Below are 17,234 nucleotides of genomic sequence, written 5' to 3'. Positions count from 1 at the left end.
CATTGGTCAATGATCATAGGCAAGGGGTGTGATTTTCTTGAGAATTACCAACAGCAACCATGTCAGAGGCGTGTGGAAGAGCAATGGGAGCAACACAAGATAAATGTCTATTCAAATTTACATAGTAGTTTACTGTAGTTTCGATCTCTGTTAATTTCCCAATTTTAAAATTTCAACTCATCTCCTCTCAAGATTTCAATGCTCTTTATGAAAAGTCAACTTGTCTCGTTTCACCATTTTTCTCATTTGCTCACTGAAGATTCAGACCCTTGCTAAGGCACAGAGCCATTGGTACTGGCAGACTCGGACTGGAACTTCAGGTCTGAAGATTATAAATGTGTTTCTGAACAGGGTAGAACAAAGTGCACTTGGATAGTATCAGAGATAATGGGAACTGCAGATGCTGGAGAATTCCAAGATAATCAAATGTGAGGCTGGATGAACACAGCAGGCCAAGCAGCATCTAGGCCCGAAACGTCAGCTTTTGTGCTCCTGAGATGCTGCTTGGCCTGCTGTGTTCATCCAGCCTCACATTTGATTATCTTGCACTTGGATAGTACCCATTTGAAAATGTACTGGAAGTTATTAAACCCCAAGTATAGGAAATGGAGGTAGCAAGAGGGCACAGATAACCGTACTCCCTGCAAGATGTAGTTATTACCTCCCAGGATTGAGATGAGGCATGACATCTTCACTTAAGAGATTATGAATTTTTGGAATTCTCCACCCTAGAAAGTTGTGTCAATGAATATATTCAACATGACTTAACAAATGTTTGCACTCAAAGAGAAACAAAGTAAGGAGGAAGAGAGGTGACCTGATCGAGGTGTACAAGGTAACGAGAGGCATGGATAGAGTCGATAGCCAGAGACTTTTCCCCAGGGCAGGATTGAATGCCACGAGGGGTCATTGTTTTAAGATGTTAGGAGGAAGGTATAGAGGAGACGTCAGAGGGAGGTTCTTCACCCAGAGTTGTGAGCACATGGAATACTTTGCCAGTGGTAGTCGTGGAAGCAGAGTCATTAGTGACATTTAAGCGACTGCTGGACTTGCACATGGACAGCAGTGAATTGAGGGGAATGTAGGTTAGGTTATTTTCTTTTTGGTTTAGGATTATTCCACGGCGCAACATCATGGACTGAAGGGCCTGTACTGTGCTGTACTTTTCTATGTTCTAAAGTGTCTGGGGATTTGAGGTTGGAAACAGGATCAGAGGCTATGTGAGCTACTCCTGAGCTTACTTCAAGGTGTAGAAACACTTATGGAATGGAAGAAAGCCATCCAACCTAACATATCTGCAGTGGGCAAGAGAGGGCTATCCAGTCTAACTCCACGTTTCATCTCATGGTCCATAGTCTTGCAGATTAAAACATCTCAAGTGCATACCCAAGAGTTTTGGTTTCCAAATTCAATCTGCTTTCAGTACCTACTACATTTTCATCCTGTGCCTTCCAGATCTTCTGTAAGAAAACATTACTCAACTCCCCACAATCCTGCTGCCAACTACTTTAACTCAATACACCTGATTATTGACCTCTCTGCTAAGAGAAATAGGTCCTTCCTGTCCATTCTATCTTGGTCCCTCATAATTTCACACAAATCAATTAAATCTCTTCTCAGCCTCCTCTGTCCTAAAGAACATGCACCCAGCCTATCCAATGTTGCTTCTTAGCTAAAATTTTGTAATTCTGGCAATGTTCTTGTAGACTTTTGTGAGCTCTCTAATACAAACATATCCTTTGTACAACACAGAGGCCAGAACAATATACAACACTCTAGCTAGCATTAATAGTTCTGGTGAAACCGTCCTCTTATACTCCATGCTTCAACCAAAAACAAAATATCCCATATACCTTCCATGCTACCTGATCTAGCTACATTCAAGTGGCTATGTTAATACACTTCAAGGTCCCTCTCTTCCTGCATATTTTTCAGAACCCCATCACTTATGACAATATGCCCTTGCTTTTTTTGACCTCAAAACACGCTACATCATATTTTTCAGATTGAAATCTATTTGTAACATTTCTCCCTACTTGCCTAGTCCATCATTACATTCCTACAGTCTGGCACTTTCCTCCCCACTGCTAACCGATTTTCTATCTTAGCAATTTATGTATCTGCAAGCATCTTAATTACGCTCCTGACAAAAGGTCTTGATCTTTGGTGTATACCACAACTATCCAGCGACTCAAAATAGAACCCAGTGAAATAACATGTGAACAGCCTTCCTGCTACAAAGGTACCTATCAAAATTAACCTCCCGCTCCCTGCCTCAGAGACAATTTTGGGTACAACTTGCTACTTTAGCTTTGATGCCATGCATTTTTAAATTACATGTGGGACCGTGTTAAAATCGTCAATAAAATCCATGTGGACAACATTCACTGTGCTATCTTCATCAATCCTCCTTATTGCATTAAAATTGTATCTGGACCCAAAACATTAACTCTGTTTCTCTCGCCACAGAAGCTGTCAAACCTGCGGAGTTCCAGCAATTTCTGTTCCAGATTTCCGGCATCAGCAGTTTTTTTGTATAGAGCCATTGGCATCAGTTCTGGGATTGATACCGGGACAGCAGGGTTGGTGGGACCAATTCTGGGATTGATACCGGGACCGCAGGGTCGGTGGGACCAATTCTGGGATTGATACCGGGACCGCAGGGATGGTGGGGCCAATTCTGGGATTGACACCGGGACCGCAGGGACTGTGGGATCAGTCCTGGGGTTCAGACCAGGTGTTTGGGACTGCAGGATCAGTGTGGCATTGATACCGAGACCACAGGGATTGTGGGTTCAGCCCGGCGTTGAGACTAGGACTATAGTGGGGGTGGGGCCAGCCTGGCGTCGATACCGGGGCCGCGGGGACTGTGGGATCAGTGCCGGGGTCAGTGCCGGGGCCGCGGGGACCGTGGGGCCGGTGCCGGGGCCGCGGGGACCGTGGGGTCGGTCCCGGGGCCGCGGGCACCGTGGGGTCGGTCCCGGGGCCGCGGGCACCGTGGGGTCGGTCCCGGGGCCGCGGGCACCGTGGGGTCGGTCCCGGGGCCGCGGGCACCGTGGGGTCGGTCCCGGGGCCGCGGGCACCGTGGGGTCGGTCCCGGGGCCGCGGGCACCGTGGGGTCGGTCCCGGGGCCGCGGGCACCGTGGGGTCGGTCCCGGGGCCGCGGGCACCGTGGGGCCGGTCCCGGGGCCGGTGCAGGGACCGCGGGCACCGTGGGGCCAGTCCCGGGGCCGGTGCAGGGACCGCGGGCACCGTGGGGCCAGTCCCGGGGCCGCGGGCACCGTGGGGCCAGACCCGGGGCCGCGGGCACCGTGGGGCCAGTCCCGGGGCCGCGGGCACCGTGGGGCCAGTCCCGGGGCCGCGGGCACCGTGGGGCCAGGCCCGGGGCCGCGGGCACCGTGGGGCCAGGCCCGGGGCCGCGGGCACCGTGGGGCCAGGCCCGGGGCCGCGGGCACCGTGGGGCCAGGCCCGGGGCCGCGGGCACCGTGGGGCCAGGCCCGGGGCCGCGGGCACCGTGGGGCCAGGCCCGGGGCCGCGGGCACCGTGGGGCCAGGCCCGGGGCCGCGGGCACCGTGGGGCCAGGCCCGGGGCCGCGGGCACCGTGGGGCCAGGCCCGGGGCCGCGGGCACCGTGGGGCCAGGCCCGGGGCCGCGGGCACCGTGGGGCCAGGCCCGGGGCCGCGGGCACCGTGGGGCCAGGCCCGGGGCCGCGGGCACCGTGGGGCCAGGCCCGGGGCCGGTGCCGGGGCCGCGGGCACCGTGGGGCCAGGCCCGGGGCCGGTGCCGGGGCCGCGGGGACCGTGGGGCCAGGCCCGGGGCCGGTGCCGGGGCCGCGGGGACCGTGGGGTCAGTCCCGGGGCCGCGGGCACCGTGGGGCCAGTCCCGGGGCCGGTGCCGGGGCCGCGGCCACCGTGGGGCCAGTCCCGGGGCCGGTGCCGGGGCCGCGGGCACCGTGGGGCCAGTCCCGGGGCCGGTGCCGGGGCCGCGGGCACCGTGGGGCCAGTCCCGGGGCCGGTGCCGGGGCCGCGGGCACCGTGGGGCCAGTCCCGGGGCCGGTGCCGGGGCCGCGGGCACCGTGGGGCCAGTCCCGGGGCCGGTGCCGCGGGCACCGTGGGGCCAGTCCCGGGGCCGATGCCGGGGCCGCGGGGTCAGTCCCGGGGCCGCGGGGTCAGTCCCGGGGCCGATGCCGGGGCCGCGGGGTCAGTCCCGGGGCCGCGGGGTCAGTCCCGGGGCCGTGGGGTCAGTCCCGGGGCCGATGCCGGGGCCGCGGCCACCGTGGGGCCAGTCCCGGGGCCGCGGGCACCGTGGGGCCAGTCCCGGGGCCGGTGCCGGGGCCGCGGGCACCGTGGGGCCAGTCCCGGGGCCGGTGCCGGGGCCGCGGGCACCGTGGGGCCAGTCCCGGGGCCGGTGCCGGGGCCGCGGGCACCGTGGGGCCAGTCCCGGGGCCGGTGCCGGGGCCGCGGGCACCGTGGGGCCAGTCCCGGGGCCGGTGCCGGGGCCGCGGGGTCAGTCCCGGGGCCGCGGGGTCAGTCCCGGGGCCGATGCCGGGGCCGCGGGGTCAGTCCCGGGGCCGCGGGGTCAGTCCCGGGGCCGATGCCGGGGCCGCGGGGTCAGTCCCGGGGTCGATGCCGGGGCCGCGGGGTCAGTCCCGGGGCCGCGGGGACTGAGGGATCGGCCAGGGGCCGGGGCCGGGGCCGGGGCCACGGGGACTGAGGGATCGGCCAGAGGCTGAGGCCCGGGCCACGGGGGCTGAAGGATCGGCCAGAGGCTGAGGCCCGGGCCACGGGGGCTGAAGGATCGGCCAGGGGCTGAGGCCCGGGCCACGGGGGCTGAAGGATCGGCCAGGGGCTGAGGCCCGGGCCACGGGGGCTGAAGGATCGGCCAGGGGCTGAGGCCCGGGCCACGGGGGCTGAAGGATCGGCCAGGGGCTGAGGCCCGGGCCACGGGGGCTGAGGGATCGGCCAGGGGCTGAGGCTGGGGCCACGGGGACTGAAGGATCGGCCTGGGGCTGAGGCCGGGGCCACGGGGGCTGAGGGATCGGCCTGGGGCTGAGGCCGGGGCCACGGGGACTGAGGGAAGCTGAGGAGGGAGAGCCGCAGAATAAAGGGATATCTAGCGATGACGACAGCTGGCACTGGACACGGCTCGCGGGTGAAAAAGGCCGCTCTCAGGAGCCAAAGGAGGGAATAACGAACCGGGAGGCGCTCGGGACGGTGACGGACCAAGTGCGGCGCTCGCATCGTGCACCGGCGCCGTTTCTACCCACCGTCATTGTCGTCACTGTGCCGCCTTCTCGACATCTCTGCCCGGGGCCGATGCTAGCAGCAGCCCGGGAACAAGATAGTTGCTCGCTGAGAACGTGCAGCCGGTCCACCGGTGGTACCAAGCACTCCTCCCCCACCCCCCTCTTTCTCGGGTCGTTCACAACTTCCACGGAAAAGCTTCCACCAGCACCACCACACACCCCCCGGCCCCCTCCCCCCCTCCCCCCGATTATGGCGGGCACACTGCACATGCACTTCCGGGGTAAATCCTCGCGTGCGTGCTGGCCAAGTGGTTCCGGCTGGAGGTGGCGGGCCGCTCGTCTCCCTCGGTCCCTGGAGCCCCGAGCTCGGGCTGCCCCCCCCCCCGGTCCAGGCTCGCTCCCCCGGCCGGACGTTGAGAGGCGGCACGAGCTGGAGAGCAGCGGGGCGCGCACCCAGCGTCCTGAGGCCGTGCCTCGAGCGCCGGAGGGCGGTCAGGGACAGGGTGAGAGCCCGCGGGGGGGGTCGGTCAGGGACAGGGACAGGGACAGGGACTGAGCTTGAAGGGAGGGTCAAGTGGAGATAGTGGGAGCCCGCAGTGGAGTGGAGTGGGGATCCGGAGCAGGCTGCGAGCTTGGAGGGGAGGGTCTGAGGGGTTGAGTCAAGGATAGGATGTGAACCTGCATGGGTCAAGACAAATTTTGTCATTTGGCAGACCAAGTACATTTTGCAGCTATGAGCTATTGGATTGTTTTATGGGCCGGGGACACCTCGGGTACAAATAGCAGCAACACTTGATGATAAGGATTAGACCATAGTGACAAGTATCACTTGCATTGTTTTATATCCTGGTGAAAACATGAAGCTGTTTCACTTGCAAAAACTGACGTTTTGCCTTTGGTCTTTTTAGTTGTAACCCTTTTCTAGAATGTTTTCTATCATGCAGAATTCTGCTTGAACCCTGATATTTATAATGTTGCATAAAAGTAATTTGCACTGATCTAGTAATATTCAATGATGCATGCTTGATCCTGAGCATAAAAAGAACTGAAAGCAAATTATTTCAAAAATTCATGATTTTTGAGACATATAATTAAAATGGCAACTTGCTATTGGTGAGGAATACTGACTGTATTGTGTACCAGATTTGTGGGCCAAATGATCCACAATCTGCAATAATCAACAAAGAGTTGCATGTTGCTTTCTGCTAAGTATTTAAGATAAGCTATCAAATGTATCCCCTATAGTTTTCCTTCCTGTATTGTACTTTAATTTGCATATATACCCATTTTATAGGCATTCGCTTTCTTTATCAAATCAAGACAAATACCTAAAGTTGGCAGCTCTGCAACATGAGAATTTGATAGGCCAAGTGTTCATTGGGAGTGTTGTGGACAGCAGTTTGACAAAGAGGAGGATATTCCCAAGCATGTGGCCAATAAACACATGCCTGAGCTTTTACAACACACTGAAGATGTTTGCCCAAAATAACAAGTTGATGAGTATCTGATTCTTCAGATCACTATGTTATATCACCACAGCACAGTGGAACTGAAAAAGAATTTGACATAATCCAAGTGATTGCCTGATGCAAGTCACACAAATTTTGATGAACTAAAGTGGCAAGAACTTCGTAAGAGTTTTTTGTAAGTTATACTGAATTATGAAAGCATTCAACTCTTTAGTTATACCTTTGCACTTTCAGGCTTTGTTGTTTGAAAAAGCCTATGTTTTTAAATTTGAAACAACAGTAATGTCGGTTAATTATTTATTTTTTTAAAAATACTTTGTATCACTTAAAATTATCCTCATAATTTGGAAAAGATTAATTAGATCTTCATGATGCTTTAAAATCATTTCTCAAATTGGGTTGGCAATTCCCTGTACTGGAAGCTTTCTATGTATTACACTTGAGAGCCTTTAAGCATTGAAGTTACACATTTGTTTATCAGCATTGCCAAGTTTAAATAGTGCCCCTCAGAATTGTTAAATTAAATGAGTATTAATTGCCCAGTCTTTATGGTATAATTGATAAATCTAGGTACAACCAATTCTGGCTTTCCACATTTCAACATGAGCAAGAATATAAATAAATATGCGCTCTGCTTTCCTCACTCACATGGAATCTGAATGAATATTAAAAATGCACCGCTGTAGATGGATTTACACCCAATTGCTGTAGTAACCATTTTAAACAAGATTTAACTTATGAAGATGAAATATCCAGATAAAAGTATAAATAACTTAATGGACTGGCAGACTATATTTAGCATATTGACATTCATTTTTACCCAAGCTAAACCTATCCTTTACAGAGAAAATTAAGTCTGTTTCTTCCAGTTGCTTTAAAGTTTTCTGTAAAGTTTGGGCCTTCTGAGTTTTAATCAGATTCCTTCCCACAACAATGGTGATAAATTGATATTAGATGGTGATCTCACTCTGTTTAAATGAATTGCTTATGTTAAAACTGTTTTGAAGAAAATCTGACTCAGCATGGTTTTATGAAGGGTAGATTATGTTTAACTCAGCTTGTTACATCTTTGAAGAATTTTAACAAATAAGTGGATAATGGGGAAACCTGTAATTGTATATTTGGACTTCCAGAAGGCATTAATTAGGTATTGCACAAAAAGTTAATATACAATGTATGATCATGTGGGGTTGGGGTAATTTATTAACTTCAGTAGAGGATTGGCTAACCAACAGAAAGTAGAGAGTCAGGATAAATTGGTCTTTTTCTGGCTGGCAAGATTAACAAATGGGGTGCCATAGAGTTTGGCCCCTGGGCCCCAGCTATTTACAATGTATATTAGTGACAGATGCAGGGATAAAGGTGCAATAGCCAAATTGTCAGATGACACTAATGTAGATCAGCAAGTAATTACAGTGAAGAAATAACAGAAACTTACAAATGGATGTGGATAGATTAGGTGAATGAGCCAAAATTAGGTAGATGGCATTTAACATGGATAAGTGTAAGGTTCTCCCTTTTGTTTGGAAGAATAGAAAAGCAATTTGTTATCAAAATGGAAAAAAAAACTCACTGATTTGGCACAGTGGGATCTGGGTGTCCTTGTGCGTGACTGATAGAAAGTTAATATGCAGCTTTATCAGGTAATAAGGGAGGCAGATGGAATTTTGTCATTTAATGCTAAAGGAATAGCTGTAAAAGTAGGGAAGTGTTGCTGCAACTGTACAAAGCATTAGTGATTCTGACCCAGAGTATTGCATACAGTTTTGGTTCCCTTACTTGAGGAATGATATAATTCACTGGACACAGTTGGGAGAAGTTTCACTAGATTGATTCCAGAGATGAGGGATTTGTCTTGAGAGGTTGAGGAGTTTAGGTCTATTCTGTCTTGCATTTAGAAGAATGAGAGAAGATCTGTTTGTCAATTTTCTTTAGCGACTTATATACCTCAAATTAGATGTAGGGAGGACGTATCTTGTGGGGTATTCTGAAATGAGAAGTCAATGCTTTCGGATAAGGGGTTGCAGATTTACAACAGGTGTGAAATTACTTCTCTCAAAGGATTGCAAATCTGGAAATTGCTACCCCAGAGTACAGTGGATAACGGGACATTAAGTAAATTTGAGGATGGAATAGGCAGATTTTTAATTAGTAATGTGTTGAAGAATTATGGGGAGCAGACAGGAAAGCAGAGTTGAGGCTGTGATAAGATCAGTGTGATCACATTGAATGGCAGAACTTGCTCGATAGGCTGAATTGTTCATCTAATTGTGTGAATTTTCGCTTTGGTCCTTTTGAGTTCCAGGTTGGATAAAGTTGAAAAGAAGGACCTTTATGCTAACTTCAGTTTGGGAATTGAAACCCAAGCTGTTGGTGTCACTGGGCCGTGCAAGCTAGCTGTCCAATCAGCAACCAAGTGAGATGTTAATGGATTAACATCCCATGAATTTTTATGCTCCTTATTTCTTCATACAGGGGTATGTGAACACTGTCTCACCTTCCTGCCTGAATAGGCTGGAGTGTGAAACATTTGTAAACACTAAAAGCATTAAGCTCTGCAATCTTTATGGCTCTACCCACACTGCGGCCTACCTTTGTTTCTCCTAAAATGGCCAGGTCAGTGACCTTTGGTCAAGCCAGGCAGTTGTCACCACTTAAAATCGCATCCTGTCGTTATCATATACCTTGTGACGATCAAAGCTGTGTCATGTTCTCGTTGTAGCGCCATGACCACATACTCATGATGTTTCAGACGTAGTCATTGTTTTATGTATCCGCCAATTTCAAGGGTATAAAAGCGGGGACAATCGCTCACGATATTCAGCACTCTGTGATACGTTGCGTATAGGGATCCTCCGCAGCTTGTACTTGCTTAATAATAAAGGATTGTGTTTTTGTAACCAGGTCAGTGTCTTGCTCTTGCATCAAGTCCGTGAGGGTCTCTGTGAAACGAACCTAACATGACCCCTTAATCTTGATAAATAGGTAGTTTTGTTTTAATCGCTCGGACTGGGGTTTGTCTTTGATTAGGATCTTAACACGCATAATCAAAGTACAACAACTAACCTTTCAACACCTAATCTTAAGGAGGCATTGTACATTCATACAGAATGTCAAATACAGCATTGTATGTTGTAAATACTGGGATTGTCATTGTATATGTACATTCTGAATGAATGATGCACATGGAGAGCATCCTTGTGTACACCTTACAGCTGGACCAACATCATCATTGGTTGAAACCTGAGGCTGATTTGGCTATCGGTGGAATGGAGTGAAAGTTGCGCCATTCAAACCCCAAAGTGGCTCTCTCCCATTCAAGTGTCTGATCAAACTATATACATGGTAATTGTAGACTGTTCAATGTGAGCATAGTGAGGAAGCAAACATGATGCTGCAGTAGACTCTAAAGTATATTGAGCACAAATTTGAAAATTAATTCTTTGTGTGGAAGAATAATTAAAGTGTCTAGAGCAATTAGATGTAGAAAGTAGCTAAAGCTCACAATTAGAGGTTGAAATGATGGGAAAATAGATCAAGTAAGAGATATGCGACAAATTGTTGCGTATCTGAAGAAAGCTTAGAATTGCTGCCTCAATGTTGATGTAAAACTTAAGACACATTCCGCTTAAAGATAACGTATCAGCAACAAGTTGTGGAACCATTATGTTTGACATTTCATATGGCCTGCCTTAAGGGGATGCGATAAACTCTCCAGTCTTATGTGCTTATAATAATTGCCTCAATCTATAACAGCGTGTATAAGTATTGCCTTGTTTTTTGTACTTGTTGAAGACTACAGACCTGACCTTTTGACAGTGTTGGCTCACCGTGATATCACAAATAAAGCCTCTTTACGTTGAAGTCTAAAGCTCCAATGTGTGACTAAATTAAAATCTTCGACACTTTGTGAGTCCAGTTGCAGAGTTTGGAAAATGGGAAAAGAAGGAATGACCAAATTGTCTGTCATTGTTCCAACAAAACTCGTTCCACCTATCTGTCACTGTAATGCGCCTAACCCTATCCCTCCTTGTTTACTATCGTCTGAGAGTAGAAACAGTGAGGCCTTCGCCTCCATGCCTACTTCTTCAACCGGGAACCTAACCCTCCCTCCGCTGACCCCTTCTCCCGCTTCCAACACAAGTCCTCCTCCTGGACACCACCCCCAGGCCTCCTACCTTCCCTCGACCTCTTCATCTCCAACTGCCGTCGAGACATTAACCGCTTAAACCTCTCCACCCCTCTCACCCACTCCAACCTCTCTCCCGCAGGCAGCCCTCCGTTCCAACCCCAACCTCACCATCAAACCCGCAGACAAGGGTGGCGCAGTGGTAGTATGGTGCACTGACCTCTACATCGCTGAGGTCAAACGCCAACTCTCTGACACCACCTCCTACAGCCCCCTTGATCATGACCCCACACCCGAGCACCAAACCATCATCTCCAACACCGTTCATGACCTCATCACCTCAGGCGACCTCCCACCCACAGCCTCCAACCTCATTGTTCACCAACCCTGCACGGCCCGTTTCTATCTCCTTCCCAAAATCCACAAACCTGCCTGCCCTGGTTGACCCATTGTCTCAGCCTGTTCCTGCCCCACTGAACTCATCTCCACCTATCTGGACTCCATTTTCTCCCCTTTGGTCCAGGAACTCCCTACCTATGTCCGTGATACCACCCACGCCCTCCACCTCCTCCAGGATTCCCTGGCCCCCAACACCTCATTTTCACCATGGACGTCCAGCCTCTATACACCTGTATTCCGCATGCAGATGGCCTCAAAGCCCTCCGCTTCTTCCTGTCCCGCAGGCCCGACCAGTCCCCCTCCAGCGACACCCTCATCCGCCTAGCCAAACTCGCCCTCACCCTCAACAACTTCTCTTTCCATTCCTCCCACTTCCTACAGACAAAGGGGGTGGCCATGGGCCCCAGCTATGCCTGCCTCTTTGTAGGATACGTGGAACAGTCCCTCTTCCATACCTACGCAGGCCCCAAACCCCACCTCTTCCTCCGCTACATTGATGACTGTATCGGTGCCGCCTCTTGCTCCCCAGAGGAGCTCGAACAGTTCATCCACTTCACCAACAGCTTCCACCCCAAACTTCAGTTCACCTGGGCCATCTCCAGCACATCCCTCACCTTCCTGGACCTCTCAGTCTCCATCTCAGGCAACCAGCTTGTAACTGATGTCTATTTCAAGCCCACCAACTCCCACCCACCCTCCTGCAAAAATTCCATTCCCAATTCCTCCGCATCTGCTCCCACGATGAGGCATTCCACTCCTGCACATCCCAGATGTCCAAGTTCATCAAGGACCGTAACTTTCCCACCACAGTGGTTGAGAACGCCCTTGACCGCGTTTCCCGCAACATATCCCTCACACCCCGCCCCCACCACAACCGCCCAAAGAGGAATCCCCTCGTTCTCACACACCACCCCACCAACCTCCGGATACAACACATCATCCTCCGACACTTCCGCCATCTACAATCTGACCCCACCACCCAAGAAATTTTTCCATCCCCACCCTTGTCTGCTTTCCAGAGAGTCCACTCTCTCCGTGACTCCCTTGTTTGCTCCACACTGCCCTCCAACCCCACCACACCCGGCACCTTCCCCTGCAACCACAGGAAATGCTGCACTCGCCCCCACACTTCACCCCTATCCCAGGCCCCAAGATGACTTTCCATATTAAGCAGAGGTTCACCTGCACATCTGCCAATGTGGTATACTGCATCCATTGTACCCGGTGTGGCTTCCTCTACATTGGGGAAACCAAGCGGAGGCTTGGGGACCGCTTTGCAGAACACCTCCGCTCGGTTCGCAATAAACAACTGCACCTCCTAGTCGCAAAACATTTCCACTCCCCTCCCATTCTTTAGATGACATGTCCATCATGGGCCTCCTGCAGTGCCACAATGATGCTACCTGAAGGTTGCAGGAACAGCAACTCATATTCCGCTTGGGAACCCTGCAGCCCAATGGTATCAGTGTGGACTTCACCAGTTTCAAAATCTCCCCTTTCCCCACCGCATCCCAAAACCAGCCCAGTTCGTCCCCTCCCCCCATTGCACCACACAACCAGCCCAGCTCTTCCCCTCCTCCCACTGCATCCCAAAACCAGTCCAACCTGCCTCTGCCTCCCTAACCGGTTCTTCCTCTCACCCATCCCTTCCTCCCACCCCAAGCCGCATCTCCATCTCCTACCTACTAACCTCATCCCACCTCCTTGACCTGTCCGTCTTCCTTTGACTGACCTATCCCCTCCCTACCTCCCCACCTATACTCTCCTCTCCACCTATCTTCTTTTCTCTCCATCTTCGGTCCGCCTCCCCCTCTCCCCCTATTTATTCCAGAGCCCTCACCCCATCCCCCTCTCTGATGAAGGGTCTAAGCCCGAAACGTCAGCTTTTGTGCTCCTGAGATGCTGCTGGGCCTGCTGTGTTCATCCAGCCTCATTTTATTATCAGGAATTTCATAGAGTTACAATAAGAATTTTTATTTACTTCAAGTCAATTAATTCCTATTGTGCAGTGGGGAGTCCCTTCGAAATTGGCTTATCTCTTATGATGTAATGTTTTCCTTGTAAAGAAAAAGAGTTTGCTATAGTCTTGATTATTGGATTTAATAAGTATTCATTTTCTTCCCCTAGTACAGTGAGCAAAGTGCTGTTATATCACACATGTTGTGATATAGAGGTGCAACAACTGATCTGCACCTAACAAAAAGCCCTGTGTCGTCAGCTGCAATTAACAGGCAAGGTAGAAGATGGATTCCTTCTGAGTTATTTTATTTTTGGCATCCTTAATTTGCGTTCGATTTTTCTGTGTTTTTCAGAGATATCTGGATAAGGAAAGTAAATATGCTGTCCGAGGGACTGAGCAAGTTTTCAGTGTTGCCCATTATTTAGCTTTTAGTGATTGTCACTTTACTGTGTACTCCCTACAGTGTGGAGAAAAGCCATTTGGCCCATCAAATCAGCACTAACCCACTGTAGAGCATCCCACCCAGAGCGAGCACCCCTATACCCTCTCACTTACTATGGCCAATCCGCCTAACCTGCACGTCTTTGCACTGTGGGAGGAAACTGGAGCATGCAGAGAAAACACATGTAGACACAAGGAAAACGTGCAAACACTACACACAGTCACCCAAGACTGGAATCGAAGCCAGGTCCCTGGTGCTTTGAGGCAGTAGTAGCGACCACTGTGCTGCCCAGATTGCTTGGTAGTAGTTCACTGGTTCTGTCACTATAGCAATATTAGTGTACAAAGTAGCTCCAAGGAAACTGGGGCAAGGTTAAATCAAAAAGTAAGTTAAACTTGTTGTAAAAGGGCAGTGGGTATGTGTTGAATTATTTAGCTCAACTGCAATGTTTCTTTCAGGTCTGTGTTTCTAAAGAGGGCATTAATGGAACCATTGACGGATGCAAGAGAGCAACTGAGTAGTACATTCAAACCATGCCTTCTCATCTACAGTTTCAAGCTACGTCTACAGAGGACTTCTAAGATAAAGGCAGAGCAGATTCTATCACATTATAAAAGCACATTTGAAGCGGGGGAAAAAAAAGAAGTTTGGATCAACTATGGTTAAATTAAAGAGGTGTTAGTCTCCTCCTTGTCTATAATCCTGACCCATCAACTTTTGTCTCTGTGCTCGTTCTCCTGCCTTCTACCCATGACCCTTGATCTCTGACCAATCAAGAACCTATCTTTCCCTGCCTGAAATACTCTTAATGACTTGGTCTCCACAGCCTTCTGCAGCAGTGAGTTCCACAGCTTAACCACCCTCTCCTCATCTCAGTTCTAAAGGATTGTTCCTCCACTCTGAGGCTCTGCCCTCCGATCCTAATCTCTCCTACTAGTGAAAACATCTCCACATCCGCTCATTCTAAGCATTTCAGTGTTGTATAAGTTTCAATGAAATCCCTTTCTTTCTTCTAAATGCCATCGAGCACAGACCCAGAGCCCTCAAATGCTCCTCATATGACAAGCTGTTCATCCTTGGGATCATTCTTTAATACCTCCTCGGTACGTTCTCCAGCACCAGGACATCCATCCTTAGTTTTGGGGCCTAAAACTGCTCTCAATGTTCTAAGCATTGTCTGACCAGAACTGTGTTCAACGTCAGCCGTATATCTCTGCTTTTGTATCCAAGTCTGCTCAAAATGAATGCTAACATTGCATTTACCTTCCTAACTGCCAACTGAACCTCCATGTTAACCTTAAGAGAATCCTGAACTAGGGCTCCCTTTGTGCTTCAGATTTCCGAAGCCTTTCCCTATTTAAAAAATAGTCTGTGCCTCTTCTTCCTACCAAAGTGCATAAACGCCCACTTTCTGACACTGTATTCCATCTGTCACTTCTTTGCCCACTCTCCTAGCCTGTCCCAGTCCTTCTGCAGCCTCCTCTCTTCCTCAACGCTACCTGTCACTCCACCTACCTTTGTGTCGTCTGCAAACTTAGCAACAGTGTCATCGGGTTCTTTGTCAAGATTGTTAATGTATAATATGAATGTGACACGCTGTCAAAGGCCTCCTGGAAATCCCAATATATCACTTGCATTGACTCCTCTTGTCTAACTGTTTGTTATCACCTCAAAGGATTCTAACAGATTTGTCAGGCGTGACCTCCCCCCGACAAAGACTTGCTGATTCAGCCCTATTTTACCATGCACTCTGAGTACTGTATTCTGCAATCTCATCCTTTTTAATGAACTGTCAAATCTTGACAACAACCAAGGTCAGGCTCACTGACCTATAGTTTCCCATCTTCTGCATCTCTCCCTTCTTAAATATGGTGTTAGAACTGTTTCCCAGTCCTCTAGGACTTTCTGACTCCAATGTTTTCTGAAAGATCGCCAACAATGCTGTCCAGTCTCCTCTGCTACATCTTTCAGAACGCTAGTCCGGGTGATTTATCCGCCTTCAGACCTTTCAGCTTCACTTTTTCCTTAGTGATGGTCACTACACCCACCTCTGCATGTAACTCTCTTGAAGTTCTGGAACACTGCTGGTGTCTTACTGATGCAGAGCATATATGTAGTTCCACCACTTTTTTTTATTCCCCATTACTACTTCTCCTGCCTCGTTTTCTTGCAGTCTAATATCCACTCTGGCCTTTTATATATCAAAAAAAGCACTCTTGTAATCTTCTTTTATATTACTAGACAGCTTACCCTGATATTCTGCCACACCCCCTCGCCCCACTGCATTTTCATTTATCCTTTGCTGGCTTTTAAAGGTTTCTGAATCCTTTGGCTACCCACTCATCTTCACCATGTCATTTGCTTTATCTTTTGCTTTCATGCTGTGCCTGAATTTTCAGGGTCAAAGTGGTAAGAAGTTATAAAAATGCAAAATTAATGTTCTTTACTTAAATAAGTGGAGTATTTGAAATAACTGCAAAAATAGGGGTTAATGAAGTTGTGTCAGAGATGGTAGGAACTGCAGATGCCGGAGAATCTGAGATAACAAGGTGTAGAGCTGGATGAACACAGCAGGCCAAGCTGCATCAGAGGAACAGGAAAGCTGACGTTTCGGGTTATCTCAGGGGTTAATGAATATGGTTTTCTAGTCGTTATGCAGACTTGATTGCAAAGACATCAAAACGGGGAACTAAATATTCATATGCTACTTTTACCGAGATGGGCAAGAAGGGACAGTTTTGGTGGTACATGATGAAATAAGTATGGGTAACAAAAAAAACTAGAATTGGATGATATAGAGCTGATATGGGTGGGGTAAGAAATAACATAGGGAAGCTGCTGGTAGGTGTAGTCTGTAGATCCCCTAACAGTAGTTATTCTGTAATTTTCATTATCTTAAAAGATAAGGACATTTTTAAAAAAGCATTACATTAATCATGGGTTACTTAATCCTTCATGTAGATTTGGGAAATCAAATTAGCAAAGGTAGCTGTAAGGAAATATTCGTGCAAGGTATTTGGGGCACCTTCATAAATTGATATGTTGTGGATCCAACCAAGGACCAGGCAATTTTGGATCTGCCAATATGTAATGACGTAGGTTCAAAAGTATCTCCAAGTAAAAGATCCCCAAGGAAACGTTAACCATAACATGGTAGTATTCAGCATTCAGTTTAAGAAGAAGGAACTTGGGGTGAAAACAACTGCTCAACTTAAAGAAGAGTCATTATGAAGGCAGAATCAGCTGTAAAAGTAGTTAAGCAGCAAAAACAGGCTAGGTACAGTGGCGGATGTTAAAGAAAATAGTTCATAGCTCACAATGAAGATGTATCTCAGCGAGGAAATGGGATTCTAGGGACAGAATAAACCAATCATAGTTAACCGGGGAAGTTAAAGATTGAAAGAAAAAAAACAATTTGGCAAAGACTAATGGTAAGCCAGATGATTAGGATTTCTTTTTTAAATAAAGCAACAAAAGATGACCAAAAAAAGTGAGGGAGTAAATCAACTTTGAAGGTAAACTTGAGTAGTATTGAGATGGAGAGGAGGAGTTTCTTTAAATATATGTAAGCGAAGAGAGAAGCCAAAATAA

General features: G+C 49.3%; 1 protein-coding gene across 2 annotated transcripts in view; it reads right to left on the bottom strand.

Moving 5' to 3' along the window:
• LOC125450733 (nuclear cap-binding protein subunit 1) overlaps positions 1-5,451 on the bottom strand; it is a 62,731-nt gene extending 57,280 nt beyond the window's left edge. Inside the window, exon 1 of one of the 2 annotated variants that reach the window (XM_048526816.2) lies at positions 5,266-5,451. In XM_048526816.2, coding sequence (XP_048382773.1) covers positions 5,266-5,299 — 34 coding nt within the window. In that variant the 5' untranslated portion in view covers positions 5,300-5,451. The remainder of the gene's footprint in view (positions 1-5,265) is intronic. The other variant, XM_048526814.2, reaches the window with a different exon arrangement.
• Positions 5,452-17,234: the final 11,783 nt, after the last annotated feature.

This window comes from Stegostoma tigrinum, chromosome 3, assembly GCF_030684315.1.
Source record: "Stegostoma tigrinum isolate sSteTig4 chromosome 3, sSteTig4.hap1, whole genome shotgun sequence".
NCBI lineage: Eukaryota > Metazoa > Chordata > Chondrichthyes > Orectolobiformes > Stegostomatidae > Stegostoma > Stegostoma tigrinum.
Note: the sequence above shows the minus strand (reverse complement) of the source record. Positions and strands in the feature narration are given on the sequence as shown.